Below are 19593 nucleotides of genomic sequence, written 5' to 3'. Positions count from 1 at the left end.
TAGTCCCAGATACTCAGAAGGCTGAGGTGGGAGGATCACTTGAGCCTGGGAGGTCGAAGCTGCAGTGAGCCATGACAACATCACTGCACTCCAACCTGGGTGACAGAGTAAGACTGTGTCCCAAGGGGTGGGGCGGGGGGAGGCACACGCATGCATATGTTCATCGCACCACTATTCACAAAAATCAACCTAAATGCCTTTCAATAGACTGGATAAAGAAAATTTGGGACATACACACCATGGAATACTATGCAGCCATAAAAAAAAAATGAGATAACGTCCTTTGCAGCAACACAGATGCAACTGAAGGCCATAATCCTAAACAAAATAACACAGGAATGAAAACTCAAATACTGCACGTTCTCACTTATAAGTGGGAGCCAAACATTGAGTATACATGGACACAAAGAAGGGAACAACAGATACTGAGGCCTACTTGAGGGCAGAGGGTGGTAGGAGGGAGTGGATCAAAAAACTACCTATTGGGGACTATTCTTATTACCAGGATGATGAAATCATCTGTACACCAGAGTCCTGTGACATCCAATTTATCTGCAGAACAAACCTGCACGTGTACCCCTGAAGCTAAAATAAATGTATTTTATTTGCTTAAAATAAACCACTTAAAAAATAATAAACTTTGTTATGGCCTTACCAAAAAAAAAAAAAAGAACAAGTTCCTGATTTTGTGAAGTAGGTGATGGTGTGATGGTGGTCACTTTATCCAAACTAGGGATTATATAGATGCAGTAGGTTTGAAGAGAAAGCTAATGAATTGTTTGGGACCTTTTGAAACTGGCAGACATCCCCCTAGGATATCCACAGATTATGTTAGGCAGTTAAATACATTTATGTGAAATTCAAGATAGAGACTTGGGATTGAAATAAATACACTTGACTTACCCACATATCTACAGTGGTTCAAACCCTGGGGGCTGTGAGAATGGATAAGGTCATAAACGGAAGCATTAGTGCAAAAAGAACACAGAAGAATCATGAAGAATATTTGGAGCAACGTGGTAAGTAGAGGGCAAAGAAACTTATTTCATACATTTTGATTTCAAGATGCTAACACCAGGAATTAAGCCCTAGGTGACAATCAGAGGCATTACAGGTAAAAACTTTATGCACCAAGACTTTTATAATTGTATCCTCTTGACCCTGGCATTCACAGTCCCTGTTTCAGTGAAACCAAACAGTGTGTGAGTCTTGGCAGGGAAGGATCACAACAAGACACTCCTCCCCACTCTCTGACATCAAGAAGACAAACAAATGACCTAGATTCGGCTCATCAAAAGCAAACACCCCGAAGCTTGAGGGACAGAAGCAAAGGTGCAGGGAAATGACTAATGGAGACAGTGATGGTAGCAGCAATGAGCATCTCTTGGAGAGCAAACATCTGCTGGCTGTGAAGCCAGGGCAGCCAGCCCCTAACTAGGCTGTTCCTAAAGCCATGTTCAGGGCTGCCTGGACATCTGCATGGTGTACAAACCTGGTTCCCCAAGCTTCCCATTGAGTCTATGGACTACTCACGACTCCCAATAAATTCATTTTGTGTTGCTTTAGCCAAAGTCCATCTTTGTTACTTGCAACCCAGAACAATGACTGATAAAAAATTTATTGCCATGCTATTTATAATAAAACATCTAAAAATAGGGAGAAAGTGGGTAGATTATAGTATATCAATATAAGGATTATGATATAGTCATAAATGTTTTTAAATACACTTGTAAGTTGGTATAAAGAAATTGAGCCTCAGTGAGGTTCAGGTAGCTAAAGCCACACAACTCTAATAAACTGACAGAATTCCAGGTTCTGATTTAAATTCCATTGCTCTCCGTTGAAAATAAACATGGACAGCTTAAAAAAAAAAGAAAGTTATACGTAATTTTTAAAATATATTACCTACTCACTCACAAACTCTAGTAATTTTTCCTAAGTAAAGGTGATGTTAATACCATATAGCCTAAATGATAAATAACAAAGAATCACAGAAAAGTAAAACTATGAAATCGATGATGGAATAGTGGCTAATAGATTTTAAATTCTTGTCTGAATGGGATTATTTTCAAATGACACTGAAGTTAAAAGAGCATGTCAGATTAAATTCCACAGAAATGTAAATGTTTCATGCACTACACCATTCCAGAAATAATGTATGTAAGAGGCAGTAAATGGCATCCTTTTTTTCTATCCGTCTAGCACCTCTACACACCCTTGCTATGTGTGGGGAACTTCTAGCTTTTAGGAATCTTACCTTTCCAAGATAGAACAGAAAATGCTCTTCACCAGCATCCTTTACAGCTAGGGTTCATACAGGTAACTAAGGGTCTATACCACCAGACTCCTCAACTCAGTACTACTAGATGTGAGTGACCTGAGATCTGATCCAAACCCATTTCACTGGTGAGGGTGGTAGTAGGGACATCTAGCTTAGGGGGTGCCACTCATTGCAAGTGTGAGTTCCCAACATAAATGAAAATATTTTTTAAATTCTAAATAAGTATCCTAGAGCAATAGTCCCCAACATTTTTGGCACTAGGGACAGGTTTCTTGGAAGACAATTATTCCATGGACTGGGGGGCATGGGGTTAGAAAGGATGGTTTCAGGATGAAACTGTTCCACCTCAGATCATCAGGCATTAGATTCTCAAAAAGAGCAGACATCCTAGATCCCTCCCATGTGCAGTTCACAATAGGGTTCGTGCTCCTGTGAGGATCTAATGCTGCGGCTGATGTGACAGGGGGCTCAGCTCAGGTGGTAAAGCTCGCTAGCATACCGCTCATCCCCTCCTGCTGTGCAGCCCAGTTCCTAACAGGCCATGGGACCAACAGGTACCAGTCCCCTGTCGTAGAGAGATTCAAGAGAAGGTTACATCCATAAAATTACGCATGACGGCTGGGCACGGTGCCTCGCGCCTATAATTCTAGCACTTTGGGAGGCCAAGGTGGGTGGATCACCTGAGGTCAGGAGTTTGAGACCAGCCTGGCCAACATGGTGAAACCCTGTCTCTACTAAAAATACAAAATTAGTACGGTGCAGTGGCAGGTACCTGTAATCCCAGCTACTTGGGAGGCTGAGGCAGGAGAATCACTTGAACCTGGGAGGCAGAGCTTGCAGTGAGCCGAGATCGTGCCATTGCACTCCAGCCTGGGCGACAAGAGTGAAACTCCATCTCAAAAAAAAAAAAAAATTATGCATGCCACTAAAAAGAACAACCAGAGAACAAGAGTTCAGGGGGAATTAAAACATAATTATCATTTTAATCACTTTCTTTAAGTTGTGCATTTATTTGTCAAAGATGAGATTGTGGGGCACTTCATAAAGGAAAGGGCACGTTTGAAAACACAGAGATTTAAAAGAACACAGAGAATTTGAGGAACAGCAAGAAGTTTGGTATGATCTGAGAATATAGTAAATAGGTTCCTTCTTCAAAGTTTTCCTAAACTTTTCCGGCTGCACTGCTTCTTCCTCTGAATTTCTATTCTAACATTTGCCACCATCCGACTCTAGAATTTCTGTATGTTCACCTCCCACATCAGATAAGAGGACTTGCAGAAAGAACGCTCAGTAAATATTAGTGTGTATATATATATATATATATATATTTTTTTTTTTTTTTTTTTTTGAAATGATGTCTTGCTCTGTTGCCTAGGCTGGAGTGTGGTGGCACAATCTTGGCTCACTGCAACTCCCACCTCCCAGGTTCAAGCGATTCTCCTGCCTCAGCCTCCTAAGCAGCTGGGATTTACAGGCGTGAGCCACCACATCTGGCTAATTATTGTATTTTTAGTAGAGATGGGGTTTCGCCATATTGGCCAGGGTGGTCTCAAACTCCTAGCCCCAAGTGATCGTCCCGCCTTGGCCTCCCAAAGTGCTGAGATTACATGAGTGAATCACCACGCTGGGTCTAAAAACAATTGTCTTTAAAAATCTCAAAAGAGAACTGCGTGGCTAAGCAGCAGAATAGACATGGTTGAAACCCAACTTAGAAAACTGTATAATGAGCTCATATGTACAAAATGGCAAAAAAGGTTAACATTATGAGAAAGATGTTATAAGACCTGGAAGAGAGATCTAAGAGGTCCTATAGCCATCTGTGGCAGACACTGTCTACTGACTGACATGATCCCCATTTCTACCTCTACTACAAAAAAAGAGAAAGTCATATACCTGACTCCTCCTTCTCACTTGCAGCAACATACTGAACAAATGGCTATGTGTACAGCTTGGCCGGTGAGATGCATGTAGAAGTCCTGGGGACACCATTCCATCCCCAGTGAAAAAGCAAAGCCTCAGAGGACAGTCTCTTTGCTCTTTATCCTTCCCTCCTTCCATCTGCCTGGAAGATGGACACGCTGCCTACAGATGCAGCGGCAGTCTTGCAAATCTAAAGACAAAATCCACAAAGGAATGCAGAACCCGAGGACAGAAAAACATGAGCTGCTCACTCCTGGATTTCCTGTTACCCCATTTACAGGTATCCCAAAAGGAGAAAAAAGAGATGATGGAAAGGAAGAAATAATAGAAGATAAACTTCTGAGCTGAAGGAAGATTTAAGCCTTCAGATAGAAAGAGCCTACAAGGTACCAAGCAGGAACTGAAATGTTTTTAAAGACACACACAAACATAATCTGATAAAATCGTGAGCTCCAAAATAAGGGGAAAATCTTACATGCTTCAATAAAGAAAGGATTTTGCATGCAGAATTTAGTTATCTGCTAAGCTAACATTCAAATGAGGAAAAAATAAATATTTGAATACACACTCAAAAATTATCCACACTCCACCATTTCTTAGTGCAAAATTTTTCAAAAAAGTTCCAGAAAAATAATTCAAGGAATGACTTATACAAATAAATGATTTGTTGAGTCCAAACACACAGTTAATGGTGTGGCTAAAAATTTTGGCTAACTTTTGTTGAGAGAGATTCCTAACATACAAGAAGCGTACTGTTTTTAAAGGTTAAGATTAAAATGTGTATTATTCCAGAACTAAAATTCCAGATGATTTCAATATATCCTGGAGGAAAGAAAATGAAACACAAGGGAAATGAAAGTACACCAAAGATCCAATCTTGTTAAAATATGAAATTTTAGAAACTAATTATTGAAGTTGAAAAGAAAATATGAATTTTAATGTATTTTTAAAACTTGAAGTTAGTTAACAGTACCAGATCAGAAAGAGGATATTAAGTTTCCAAACCACAAGAGGATAGGGAGATAAACAAAAACAAATATGAGAAATAAAATATAAAGTTTGATGTCAGGAAAAGATTCAAAAAGTATGTGGTCATAATGATTATGAGTAAATTAAATATCTCATATTGATAATAACAAAAGATCAAGGATGAAGAAACAATTAAAGATAAAGACACAAAAGCAACAGCAAAAGCCCAGCTACACAGTACCTGTAAAAGATCAAAAACTAAAATGACAGACATGACCTTAAAATAGAAAGACAAGACATAAATACTAACAAAAATAATGTGCAAAAGGCAGTATTATTAACAAAAAGTCATTATGAAAGCATTCCTAGAATGTATAAAGAAAATCTATCGCCATAGTTCGATATGCAGTTAGACCATGGGTAGCAGTACCCAACTTCACAATTAATAACAAAACCAGAACGAAACCCAGATCCCTTAATTCTTACTGGTATCTAAGCTTTTGTTAATAAAGCAGACACATTACAGTTATGTGTCGCTTAATGACAGGGATATATGTTCTAAGACAGGTATCACTAGGCAATTCTGTCATTGTGCAAAAATCATCAGGTGTCCTTCCCAAACCTAGACGGTAGAGTGTACTACACACCTGGGCCACATCGTAAAGCCTATTGCTCCCGGGCTATAAACCTGTGCAGCATGTTTTGTAGTTACTGTGTTGTAGGTGATTGTAACACAATGGGAAGTATTTGTGAATCTAAACATATTAAAACATAGAAAAGGTACAATAAAAATATGGTATAAAAATCTTTTTAATGGCACACCTGTATAGGGCACTTAACCATAAGTGGAGCTTGCAGGACTGGAAGCTGCTCTGGTGAGTCAGTGCTTGAGTGGTGAGTGAATGTGAATGCCTAGGGCATTACTGGCTGCTACTGTAGACTTTATAAACACTGTACACTTACGCAATACTAAATTTATTTTTAAATATCTTTATTTAGTAATAAATGAATTTTAGTTTACTATAACTTTTTTACTTTTAAAACTTTTAAATTTGTTTAACTTTTTCACTCTCTTAAAACACTTAGCTTAAAACACAAACACAGTATACAGCTGCAGAGAAATATTTTCTTTCTTCACAAGCTTTTTCCTATTTTAAAATTTTCTTTTTTTATTTTTAAGATTTTGTGAAAAACTAAGACACAAATGCACATACCAGCCTAGGCCTACACAGGGTCAGGATCATCAATATCACTGCCTTCCACTCTATATCTTGTCCCACTGGAAGGTCTTTAGGGCAGTAACACGCATGGAGCTGTCATCTCCTATGATAACAATGCCTGCTTCTGAAATGCCTCCTGAAGGACTTGCCTGAAGCTGTTTTATAATTCACTCTTTTATATATAAGTACAAGGAGCACACTCTAAAATACAGAGCTACAGTGTCACTAGGTGACAGGAATTTTTCAGCTCCATTATTATCTTATGGGACCACTGCCATATAAGAATGCTGACCAAAACATCATTATGTGGCACATGACTATACCATGAATCAGCAAAGCTAAAATATCTCAGAATTATGTGGGCATTTAGCAGTTTCCCTCACCCACCCATTTCCCCTACTTCATCAGCCCCAGGCATAGCAACACCTTCACCTGCTCCTAGACACAGCCCCCGCTGGGACCTCACCATCTCAGGTAGGATTATTTAGAGGATTATTATCTGTGATATTCTATAGATATGTTTTTGGTTTTTGGTGGAAGGGAGGGATATTTTGTTTGCCCACGCTGCACTTTTTAAAATGGAACAGTTGTGAACATGTTACAAGTTTAATATTTCCCACAAAAAATCTGAATTTCTAGCTTTCCTTGAAAAATTGGAGGATCCAGGCAGGCCTGGCCTGAGATTTCCATGCAGCAGCCACCAGCGGACAGATTGTTAGCTCGCACTGGATGGGCACGCCCTCCCCTGCGGGCCACAGGGATCACTGCACATGCACTGCTTTTGAACCTCCAGCAAAAAAACTACGCTCTGAATCTCTGTGTCCCTAGATGTGGAAACGAAGACAAGGATTCTTGTTCAAGTGATTCATTGCGAGAGTGCCTTTGGGAGCAGGGACGTGAGGAAAACAGCTGAGGCCAAGGGCACAGGGCCAAGCAAGGATGTGGCCTCAGCTGAAGACCAGCTTCAGTCTGATCCCTGGGGAAGCTCTGGAGGACACAATGCCCCACGGAGCTAATCTCACCTTTAGGTAAGGGGCCCGGGGTGAGGAGGGAGTGATATCCTGGGCTGTTTGGCTCAGGGAAATTCTCCGGGGAAGGGGACAGCTGTGCACCCTTAGCACAGGGCTGGGGCATGGATGCACAGACAGGTGTCAGGGAAAGGGGATGGGGCAGGGTGCCAGCAGCATTCAATCCATCATGTCCTTATTAAATGCAGGGGAATACAAGATATACAAAAGAGCTAAGTGCTTCAAGGGACACAGGAGAGTGTACTTCTTCATGGAAGCAAAGAAGAGTCCTCAAGTTTAATATGTAAACAAGTGCAAACAGTGGGCCACAGCACTCTTTAGGTGACCTTCCTGGGCCCTATAAATACCTGCATTTGCCCCACCCCACCCCCATTACATGCTGTTCCCCTCTTTCAGTTTAGTCTGTCCCCACCCAGACTTATCACCATAAGCAGGCCCTCCTGTTAACCCCAGGACTCTCCAGGGAAGTGACTGCTCAAAGTTAACTGGGCAGGAACAGGATGGAATTCTTTAGGATTACTGAAGACTACACTGAAACACCACAAAACCAGTTTAGGGACAGTAAGAAAAGGGGACAGAAAAACACATTCGTATGTCATCAGTAATAAGTACATCACATCACAGGCAGAAGTTATTTTGATAACCAATGTGTAAACACTCTTAGAATGACATTAAATAATCCTCTGAAAGTCAATAAAGAATTGACCAAGAATAAATTTGAAAACTTCAATAAAAATAATTGTACAAAACAGGATTAAAAAAATTAACTTGTATGTTAAGTTCAGAGGTACACAGGTAAATTGTGTCATGGGGGTTTATTGTGCAGATTATTTTTTTACCCAGGTATTAAGCCTAATACTCATTCGTTATTTTTCCTGATCCTCTCCCTCCTCCCAGCCTCTACTCTCCAACAGGCCCCAGTGCGTGTCACTCCCCTCTATGAGTCCATATGTTCTCATCATTTAGTTCCCACTTAAAAGTGAGAACATGCGGTATTTTGTTATCTGTTCTGTGTTAGTAAAAAGGATTTTTTTTAAGTCAGAGAATAATGTCTCAGAATCTGAAAAATTATTGTAAATTTGTGCTACTGGCTCAGTAATATGATTTTTTAAAATCAAAATTAAGAAGTGTAGAGTTCTCTATCAGAGTTTACGTACCTCAGAACTGGAGAGCCCGGAATCTTTCTCATCCAAGTCCTTCAAAAGTTCAACCAGCCTTTTCTTCTCTCTCTCAATCATAACCACTGGGTTTCTTGATTCCTTGGCCAACTACAGAATTTATTAATGGAAATATTATATAATCAAAGAAAATCATAGTTCAGGAAAATAAAAACGGAATCTGAGACTTCTACACTACAGATACACAAAGCGAAAAGTTGCGAGATTAGGCATTCTACATTTGCTAGGCAATTTTATTTTACACAAAAATTTTTGTATAGGGCCATTCTCTAATATCCAAAGATATCCCTAAAAGCAGGCCTTCCTGTTAACCATTCCAACAGACATTTTATTAAAAAATAATACGAGCAGTTTTCAAACCTCTCTATCATAGATAAAAAAATATAAATGCAAAAACATCCTTGCTGAGACATTTGGAAGAAATCTTCTTGCCACTTTCTTTAGGGTACTGATCCACTAAATGAAAGTGCTTTTAAATGTCAAGACTATCATATGAGGAATTTAAATATTCAGTTACTATTAAAAAGGGGAAAGAGAAATCTACGGTAGACCTGCTGTGTCAGCAAGAACCTGGATAAGGGGGGAACTCTACTGCTCTAGGAAAATTGAGCAGTAAATCAACATACAACGGGCCAATGCAAAGACAGAGACAGATCGAGATGGAGAAGGTTTCCTGAAGAAGATCATATGAACGTGGAGCACAAAAGTCGAGCGTCCCAGAGGCCAGTCCTGGCAGTGGCAGGCTGTCCCACGAATCCAGTCTGCCTGGAAATGATCTGCCAATTATGGGGAAAGCATCAGGCTTGAAATGTAAAAAGTTACTTAACTCTCTCTCGTCAATACTCCACACTTGCCCATGCAGTTTTCTAGTGACATTGTTCAAGGGGTGTGCAGAGCTTCTGTCCTCCTCACTACATCTGTTGTTGCAAATTAATTAATTCGCATTCTGGTCTAACCCAGCAACCCCTGTGCCCTTGTTTAGTGTAAGTCTGCCTTAAAGACAAACCAAGTCAGGCTGCAAGGCCTGTAGGACCAAAGATGAGTGCTTGAAGCAGAAGCTAATCAAGGCCAGTGACCAGCTGCCGGGAGGTTCAGCGAAGAGGCAGACAACCAGTTGGCTTCTCCAGTCCAGCTGCTGCCAGGAGCATTTTCCATTCAAAGTTGTAAATGTACTACCTATAAAATCAGTCTTATTACTTAAAAAAAAAAAAAAGTTTTACTAATATGCAATTTAAAATCTGAGAAAAATTGTCCAAAGCTATTATCTAAATAAATGTTTTGCAAATTGCAGGAAATAGACTATTTCTGGATAGTGAAATAAATGATAGATGCACCTAGCAGTTTTAAAAAGAGATAGGATAGGATAGGATGTAATGGGCTGAACATAGAAATAATGAAGTACTGGTTTATAAAAGTTTTCTTTTATTATATCTACTAATTCAATCATTTATACATTTATGATGGTTGAAAAGATATTTCAAGACACTGAACTGAAAAAACTGTTGCCATTTTTTCAGCTCATTTAGCCCCAAATTCTCGCTTCTGAATTTCTAAGTACATACCTCAATGTTTCTCTTAATAAAATCCTGGTTGTGTTTACCCCTGAGCTCAATCTTTTCTGTATTTGAGAAAGGTTTCTTTCCTGCTTTGATCAATGACTCATTTCTTTCCACATCACAGGTAAAATCTAATATTAAGAAAGTTCAAAAATTTTCATAATTAAAAGTGTCAATTATGCTAAAAGCCCACTTTAAGCATATATTAAAGTATCTAAGAAATAAAACACACACAGAAGAACTAACTTCTACATTCCAGATCCAGAAATCTCATATATAACGGAGATCTATTCTTAAAAAGATAAATGTGCTACTATAACTTCGAATGAAGTTCTCATAAAACTCCTTGTGTAATTCTTTATCATGTACCAAACTTCTTCCTGTTGATTCCATGAGAATAATGGGAAATATCAATATAACTTCAAGACAGACATGAGACAAAGAAATTGCTGATGTTAGGGAGACTTTAAAATATATATTTTATTTCAGTCTTGACACAAAACAAAAATTTCCCTAAAGTCTAGGTCATCCCTGCTATTCTATTAATTTGCCATCACCCCTTCTGAACAGTGCATTTTGTTTAGCCTGTCTTTTGAGTAAGGTCTGGGAATTAGTGTCCCATGTCCTGGCTCCCATCTATACAAAACCCTAGAGCCCATCTCAGTTGGCCAATTTTCCTCAACCATTCAGAAGAGGCTTAAGTCAATGCCTGAGATATTCAGACACTGAGTGCTCAAAATAAGAATAAGAAAAATACTTGTGGATTCATATTCCCCTTTATAAAATATCTCATTTTCTCTGTGTCACATTAAAATATTTTAAAACAAGATCATGTGAGCCCTTAATTAAAGCTCTGAAAATATGCACGCAGAAGGAACGTCTCCTTAAACAGCACATGCAGTTCGCCCTACAAAACAGGATGCGTTTCCACATTAAAGTCCACAAAAGAAAAAAACACCAGTCACAAGCTCAATCCAGACAAAGTTTACAGAAAAGTTAATTTTGTTTTCTAAGGGAGGTTACCTGAACAAAAAGGATGAAGTGAGCTAGTCAATTGGTGTGTTTATAGCTAGTTACGAAAAAGTCAATACAGATGTAACCATTTTTTGATGAAAATAGCTGGAAAGAACGAGGGAAAGAGTAAGATCTCTTGATTAAAATTCTTTTCAAACAAAAGTAGCTTTGAGTAAAAAAAAATTTTATTCAAATTTAAGTTATATAAGCTTACAGGCAAATAAACCTACTCTTTAAACCTGGGGTTTTATTTTTTAACAGTCACATAATTATCTTTTAAATCAACTACCAATAGTTAAAGTATGAGTTACCTTTTTGGCAAGTGGCCTAATAGATACAAGATATAACACTTCTTTCCATAATTCAAGTTGTATACAGTCTTTTAAGTTGAAATATGAGGTTTGTTTATTCATTCAGCTGAAGTTTCATATACTAGCAAGCAATACAACATTGAAAAAATACAAATTGAACACAGCCACGTCTATATTTATCATAGAGCTTCTTTAAAATACATTACTAATAAATAGTAGGGAAAACACATTGGGTTATCTGGCCAGAACTGTCTTCACTGTACATGTCCTCTTCTCCTCTCCAGTCTGGCAATGATATAGCTGCCATGTTCCTACATGTTCCTCTCCAGTCTGGCAGTGATATAGCTGCCATGTTCCTACAGACCCCAAACCTCGCTGGGTTGGACAAGTTGGTTGAGCCAGGGGTAGGCCCCTGACCCAGCTGGATCACTCAGGCTCTTCTCTAGGATTGCAGAATTGAGCCAACCTCTGAATGACTAACCACAGCATATGCTCTTGGGAACCAAAGAAAGCTGCCTCCCACCAAAATCCTTTTCACAGATTTGTTTCTGCTTAAGCCAGGTTTTCATTACTTGCAGCCAGCTTTTAAAAAAACTCTTTAATATTATACAAAATGTCAAGCATCCAAAGTAGAATGCTATAACAGATTCTCAACAATTAGCTGCAACAACGACCAGTCTTGTGTCATCTTGAACCCTACTTACTTCCACTTACCTTTGGATTAAATTACATGAACTTATTTCATTTATGAATATTTCTGTATACAGCTAGTATTCCCTTGTGAAAATATGTATAATCACACAAATTAAAACATACCTTTACGGAGTTTCTGCATCTGCTTTTCATATTCTTCTGGAGGGATCTGAGTACGAAACACAGAGGCAAAGGTGTCTTCATTGTCATGAAAAGGACCTGCTGATTTAAAAAATCAATGCTCACAAACTAAAGTAAGAAATTGTCTACAAAGTTGTTTTTAAAAGATAACATTTAATATTCTCTCCAGTGTTCCTCAATCCCCCCCAGACATACAAATTTCTTAAGACAATGTCAATGTCACCTCCAAGTAGAAATAACAATCATCTTTGTATACAGGAGCCAACGAAACAAACTATAGAAGCTAAGATAGTTAAACAGCATTTCCCTAGAACTTAAGCACAAAAATATGTGTAACAGTGTGCTAAAATATCACATTAACTCCCCAGCGACAATGCGCCCAAATCTTGATGTTCATAATACAGAGAATACGCACACTGAGTAAATATAATTGTGATTTTCTTTAGGTCCTCAAGGTGGAGACTTCAAATATGTGATCAGTCATTAAGATGAAAGCATGTGAGAGATAACTTGGGAGACTCTTAGCAATTAACTTTCTTCTTTCCTAATGTATTTTCTTGGCCCCTCCACAAAGAAAATAGGACATTGTGTTGTTCAACTTCTTTGTTTCAATGTAGTTTATTTTATGATCTCCTACTAGCTAATTTGGACACTGTATATTTGCAAGATGCTGCTAACATAAATATTTTATTATAAGTGTGTCTCTATACCCTAATGTGAGAGAATCTGCCAGGTTGTGGCACAGAAATGGTTCTGCCTCAGAAAACATGGGAAGTATTGAGGATATTACAGGATCCACCACCTCTCCCGGAAAGTGAACCAAGTTCAGACACCCTCTATGAGCTGATACAGACAAAGGAAGCAGGCAGAAGATACATTTACCCTCAACACACAACCACCAAATTCAAAACACAAAACTTCTGCTATAAACACTAATTCATCAACTCCAATTCCCTAATTTGGAATTCATAATAATGAATTATGAACTGGGGTTGACATTACCCTGTTAGTCTTTGTACAATCTTTGATGAGTTAATCAAGCACATTTGTGGTGTAAGCCTGGGGAGAGAGAGGTAAACTACTTAGAAAACCAAAAAGGTTTAAAATTGTTTTTGAACCTTCATTTTTTTGGTGCAACCACTATTATTAAGAGATCTTGAATATTCATTACAAGTAGGCTCAGCAAGTCAGTAATTTGGCAACATTTTATTATCAGTTTAAGTTACATTTACATCATAGTCCTGAAGTGGTAATATATTTATTTTCTATCCCATATTCCTTTAGGATAACTATTTCACTCAATTTTATACTAAAACATCTGTAAAGACATAAAAATATGAAAATTTACAATACTGCAAACCCTCGCAGGTGATCAGCGACTATCTGAGGCCAGTGTCACGCAGGTGGTAAGAAGAAGGTGAAATTACTCTTGTGACCCTGTGGCTCTTTGCCCATCATCCCAGTGGTACTCACTGCCTCAGACAGAGGTGGGTACTACCTACAACAAAGGTGCCATCGATCAGCTTTGAGTTTAAAAGACAACAGTTTTAAAAGTTGGGCATTCAGTTGCGAGAGCTTAACCCTTAAGGAAAAAAAAAATTCTGAATTCCAAGAGTTGCCCTTTAGAAAGTTCTTCCTTCTTTCTCAAAAATCATGTAGAAGAAATTATGGAATTAACCATTTAGTAGCCATCATAATAATTGACTCAGGTAAGTATCGTCAATGAATGATAAAACTAGTGGGTGACAGTTTGAGGAATAATAGGATAATAGCCTCAAAGCATCTATCTTCCCACAAGATAATTTATTAATTACCAAAGGAAAAATAGTAACTTTACCATGGAGAAACCTGGTAGACACCATTTTCATCTAAAGTTAACATTGTGAGTATCGGGACAAGCACCATCATGCATTTCCTGATCTGATCCATTGAGAAGGACACTATCACTTCTGTGGGATTCCTGCCAAAAACACATAACCTGAACCTAACTGAGCAGACACCAACCAACCCAAACTAGAGGACATGGTACAAGATAATAGGCCTACTATCTTCAAAAATGCCTACGTCATAAAACACAGAGACTGAAAGGTATGACGGGAATGTAAGCCATAGTCTGAGGTTTTTCTTCTGCTATAAAGGATATTAGTGGGACAACTGGCAAAATCTCAATAAAGCCTATTGATGATTGCATAATAATCATTTCCTGATTTATATGTATAATCGTGCATGTATGTGTGCATATGTGTGTCCTTGTGTGGAGAGGGAGAGAGAAAAGAGAATGTGGTAAAATTTCAACATTTGGAGACTCTGGATAAAGAGTATTTGAGAATCCTTTGAACTTTTCCTCTGACTTCTAATCTGAAGTTACATCCAAATTAAAAGTTAATAAGAAAAATTTTTTAATTCCTCTCTTCACTACAAACATTCATGTGAGAAGGAAAAAAAAAATTCTGAATTCCAAAAGTTGCCCTTTAGAAAGTTCTTCCTTCTTTCTCAAAAATCATGTAGAAGAAATTATGGAATTAACCATTTAGTAGCCATCATAATAATTGACTCAGGTAAGTATCGTCAATGAATGATAAAACTAGTGGGTGACAGTTTGAGGAATAATAGGATAATAGCCTCAAAGCATCTATCTCCCCACAAGATAATTTATTAATTACCAAAGGAAAAATAGTAACTTTACCATGGAGAAACCTGGTAGACACCATTTTCATCTAAAGTTAACATTGTGAGTATCGGGACAAGCACCATCATGCATTTCCTGATCTGATCCATTGAGAAGGACACTATCACTTCTGTGGGATTCCTGCCAAAAACACATAACCTGAACCTAACTGAGCAGACACCAACCAACCCAAACTAGAGGACATGGTACAAAATAATAGGCCTACTATCTTCAAAAATGCCTACGTCATAAAACACAGAGACTGAAAGGTATGACGGGAATGTAAGCCATAGTCTGAGGTTTTTCTTCTGCTATAAAGGATATTAGTGGGACAACTGGCAAAATCTCAATAAAGCCTATTGATGATTGCATAATCATCATTTCCTGATTTATATGTATAATCGTGCATGTATGTGTGTATATGTGTGTCCTTGTGTGGAGAGGGAGAGAGAAAAGAGAATGTGGTAAAATTTCAACATTTGGAGACTCTGGATAAAGAGTATTTGAGAATCCTTTGAACTTTTCCTCTGACTTCTAATCTGAAGTTACATCCAAATTAAAAGTTAATAAGAAAAATTTTTTAATTCCTCTCTTCACTACAAACATTCATGTGAGAAGGAAAAAAAAAATCTCCCTTTAGAGATCATGAGCCAAAACTTTGATGATTGAGCACAGTTTTTCATGTGAGTCCTGAAAGAGGACGACTGCAGGATGTGGTTTAAATTGCTTACTGCCACCCATGGAAGAAATTAAAACCCATCCCAAATAAGGATCTAGAGGACCTAGAAGACCAGCAGAGGGGATAAGTTTAGAGCAGACACAAGTGATACAGGTATTAAGCTGCTCCCCGGCACAGCCCCTGGAGGTGAAATCCTGGAGGTGCATAGAGAACCTGAAGAGGATGGAGAAACCCAGAGCAGAGTGAGCTCTGCCTCACTGTACACCTGGAACTGAAGGGAAACCCCGCACACAGGAACACAGTGCTCTCCATCCACCCATGACAGCTGCAGAGAAGCAAAGGCAGTGTGGCATGCTTACAGGGAGACAGGGGCTGAAGTAATCTGTCTCTCTCTCCCCAGTCCCCCAGTCACAGACACACACACACACACACACAACCACACACAGTTCCCCATGGTTGGCTGGCCTGTGGCTTGAAGGAGACCAGAAGCTCTCACATGCCCCTGTGAAGATGACTGGGGTCGCGATAAGGGGCTGGCATACAGCCTCCCACCAGAGAGGATGTGGCAGGGACCACACAGAACATCAGCATCTGCCGGCAGATGGCAAAGGCTAAATGGGACCAGCTACAAGTCAGCAGATGCCCCGGCTGGCTTCCCATATCCACAGACCAAACAGGACAGGATGCCTCTGAGAGAACAGCAAGGACCAGATGCACGCGCCACCCCCCACCCGCCACCCCCAGGCCATGATGCTACACAAGCGTCCTCCCGAACCCAGACACCACCCTGAGAAAAGGCAGGGAGAAACAGAAAGGGAAAAAGATCCTCATTTCTGAATACTGAACTATGCTGTAGAATTTTTAGATGCCCTACACAAGTATAGTAAATCTTCTCTTAATGTCATCTGTAGATTCTTGGAAACTGCGACTTTAAGCAAAACGACATATAACAAAACCAATTTTACCACAGTTTTATTAATATAAATAAGGATTAACTTTCTATGGCATATTTCTGGTCACAAAAACATTATTAAACTTCTAAATAAAGACCAAAACACTTCTAATATTAAACACTGACATAAATGTGGGCTATAAGTATATTTAAGAAAAAATAATAAAAATAAATACGGTAATTATGTCCCAGCTTATTCCAATTCAGGGTCTCGGGTGGCCAGAGTCTATCTTGGCAGCTCAGAGTTCCAGGCAGGAGCACACCCTGGACAGGATGCCATGGCAAAGTGCTCTCAGACACACCCACACTCACTCACAGTGGAACCACGTAGATAACCTAACATGCATATCTTTGAGATGGAGAGGAAACCGGAGTGTCTGCAGAAAACCCATGCAGACAGGGGGAAGACAAACAAACTCCATACAGACAGTGGCCCTAGCTGGGAATCCTTTTTCTTTTTTCTCATCAATGTTATAATAAAATGACATTGAACCCGGCGTGGTGGCTCACACCTGTAATCCCGGCACTTTGGGAGGCCAAGAGGAATCTCTTGAGCCCAGGAGTTTAAGACCAGCCTGGGCAAGATGGCAAGACCCCATCTCTACAGACAATTTAAACATTAGCCGGGTATGGTGGCAGGCACCTGCAGTCTCAGTTACTCGGGAGGCTGAGGTAGGAGGATCCCTTGAGCCCAGGAATTCAAGGTGGCAGTGAGCGGTGATCATGCCACTGCACTCCAGCCTGGGCAACAAAATGAGATCCTGTCTCTAAAAATAAAAATTAAAACAATTAAAAATAAAAAAAACACGATGTTGAATGAAACGATGTCATTCGAGGACCTACTGTTATCAGCGGCCATGCCAAGCTTTGCCTACTGAAACAGCGCAGGGACAGACTTAGATCTAGATGGAAGGCAGCCCCTTGACTCAGAGATAAAAGGAAAAAATCACCCAGAAACCAGGGTCCCCATCTCCTTGCGCAACAACACTGTTTCTCGAGGCAGTTCAAATGCTGTTACTCAACTGCCGTCATACTTCTTTCTGCATCTATTCAGAGGCTGCAACTCTTAGAAAACAACTGCACAGAAAGGAGGCAGAAATGAACAATAAAGATGTACTCCTGCAAGCAAATCCTCACAGTGGAGGCAGAGATGTGATGCTAAGAGCCCTGAAAGGCTTGTCCCCAAAACTACATCAGTTACAGGTATCAAATCCGAACCAGTACGGCAGAGCCTCAGTAGTGAATGTCAGCTAGACACTCAAAACTGAAATGCAGCTGGGCACAGCAACCTAAGCTGCAACCAGAGATTTAAAATCACAATTTTACCAGCATCCAGATGGACCATGAGCAGACTCAAGGCAGATGTGCCTTTCTGCTCTGTTGGCAAATGGCAGGTGTGGATGGATTTTACCTCATTGGAGGATGAGAAGACACAGAAGGAAAAACATGAAAAACAAATGAAACAGCAGCCTGGTAATCAATGGGACAGCAGACATTTTGAAAATACTTACACAAATCATAAAATTTCTAAAAACATTTTGGCATCCTCAATATATCAAAATACATGACATCTGTGAAATTAGAGGAGTAAGTCACAGGAAAGAACTGATGAATGTAAAAAGGCAAGAAGATGGGATTACAATAATAAAGGGGGAAGGAGGGGAGAACTGAGTGAAATGAGGGATTGTAAGAAAACCAATGTGAGAGTATATCTTTTAATAGGCTAGTTTAAAAGAGTACACTCATTGCCTCATCTAACAAGTCCATCACTAGACATATTAGTGATTTTCCTGTTAGATCCTAATGGTTTTCCTGTTTGGGCTTCCCTCCTTCCCTCCTTCCATCCCATTCTTGCTTTCTTCCTTCCTCTTTCCTCCCTCCCTCCCTTTCTTCCTTTCTTTTAATGCTCATTTTCTTGTCTTTTATTTTTCCTTTCTCCTTTATAAACCATAATCCTAACTATACAACAATTTGGAAAGTTTGCACTTTAATTTGAAGTCTAAGTTATACAAACATATTTTTTCTATATTAAGGAAGTCAAGAACAAAAAAATGGTTTTCTGCCCCTCCTCTAAAGTAACACAAGGAATTCAGAATTGTTTTACTTACCCTCACCTTTTTCTCCCACCTTTCAGCCTCTGTTAATATAATCTGAACTTTTAGGCCTACCTATTGTTATTCTTATCTTCTAGTGTAGAGTAATTGTTGGATTTTTAAACATACATTTCTTTCTGTTTACCTCTGTATTTGGCTGGTTATAATGCTCACAGATAATTCCTTTATATAGCAACTTCTCCAATCCTGGATTGTACATTGTGACTCATTTGCTGGTTGTCTAGAGTATGTTTTCAAGTACATTTATTCCAAAGACAATATTAACAGTGAATTATCCACTCTACCATATCTAAGAATGTCTTTCTGCTGTCTTCATGCCCCAGTAACAGAAGCAATATGTAATCCCTAGTTACTATATTTTTCCTTTATTGAAAGAAAGAAATCTGAATTCAGCTTCCATTTTTATAGGTAAAATAAGATTATTCTAATTTGGGCCTGGATGCTTGTAAGATTTCTTAGGGCCTTCCCACGGTTCAGAATTCTTACTTGTGTATATATGGGTGTTGGCCTTTTATCATTAATAGCACACATATAATATTTTTTAAATCACAAGTTTTCTTTGATCATTGTTTCTGTAACAGTTATACTGGTTTACTTTCTCAGAAATTTCTGTAATATTTAGTTGGAATTCCTATTCCCTATCTACACACTTATTATTTACCTCATCATTTCCTCAACTATTTATCCCTTCATGCTGTGGAGCATCCTTCAGTGCCTTGATTCTCCTGCAGTCTTAATTGTGCTCATTACTCTGATAGGTACATTTTTCCTATTTTTCCTTGTAATCCTTTCTCATCTTAGCTTCTTTTTAAAATCATCCTCTTGTCATTTCATGTTAGTATACTCTTTCTTCAAGGTCGTCTTTTTTG

General features: G+C 38.9%; 1 protein-coding gene across 3 annotated transcripts in view; it reads right to left on the bottom strand.

Annotated features, from left to right (window-relative positions):
- FSIP1 (fibrous sheath interacting protein 1) overlaps positions 1 to 19593 on the bottom strand; it is a 201369-nt gene that overhangs the window by 143965 nt on the left and 37811 nt on the right. For 2 of the 3 annotated variants that reach the window (XM_033190613.1, XM_033190612.1), the window contains exons 6-8: positions 12294 to 12392; positions 10159 to 10283; positions 8576 to 8686 (exon numbers count right to left, since the gene is read on the bottom strand). In XM_033190613.1, coding sequence (XP_033046504.1) covers positions 8576 to 8686; positions 10159 to 10283; positions 12294 to 12392 — 335 coding nt within the window. The remainder of the gene's footprint in view (positions 1 to 8575; positions 8687 to 10158; positions 10284 to 12293; positions 12393 to 19593) is intronic. The other variant, XM_033190615.1, reaches the window with a different exon arrangement.

The sequence above is a fragment of the Trachypithecus francoisi genome, unplaced genomic scaffold (assembly GCF_009764315.1).
Source record: "Trachypithecus francoisi isolate TF-2019V2 unplaced genomic scaffold, Tfra_2.0 Lachesis_group3, whole genome shotgun sequence".
NCBI classification, from domain to species: domain Eukaryota; kingdom Metazoa; phylum Chordata; class Mammalia; order Primates; family Cercopithecidae; genus Trachypithecus; species Trachypithecus francoisi.
This window is presented reverse-complemented; position numbering and strand designations above follow the sequence as displayed.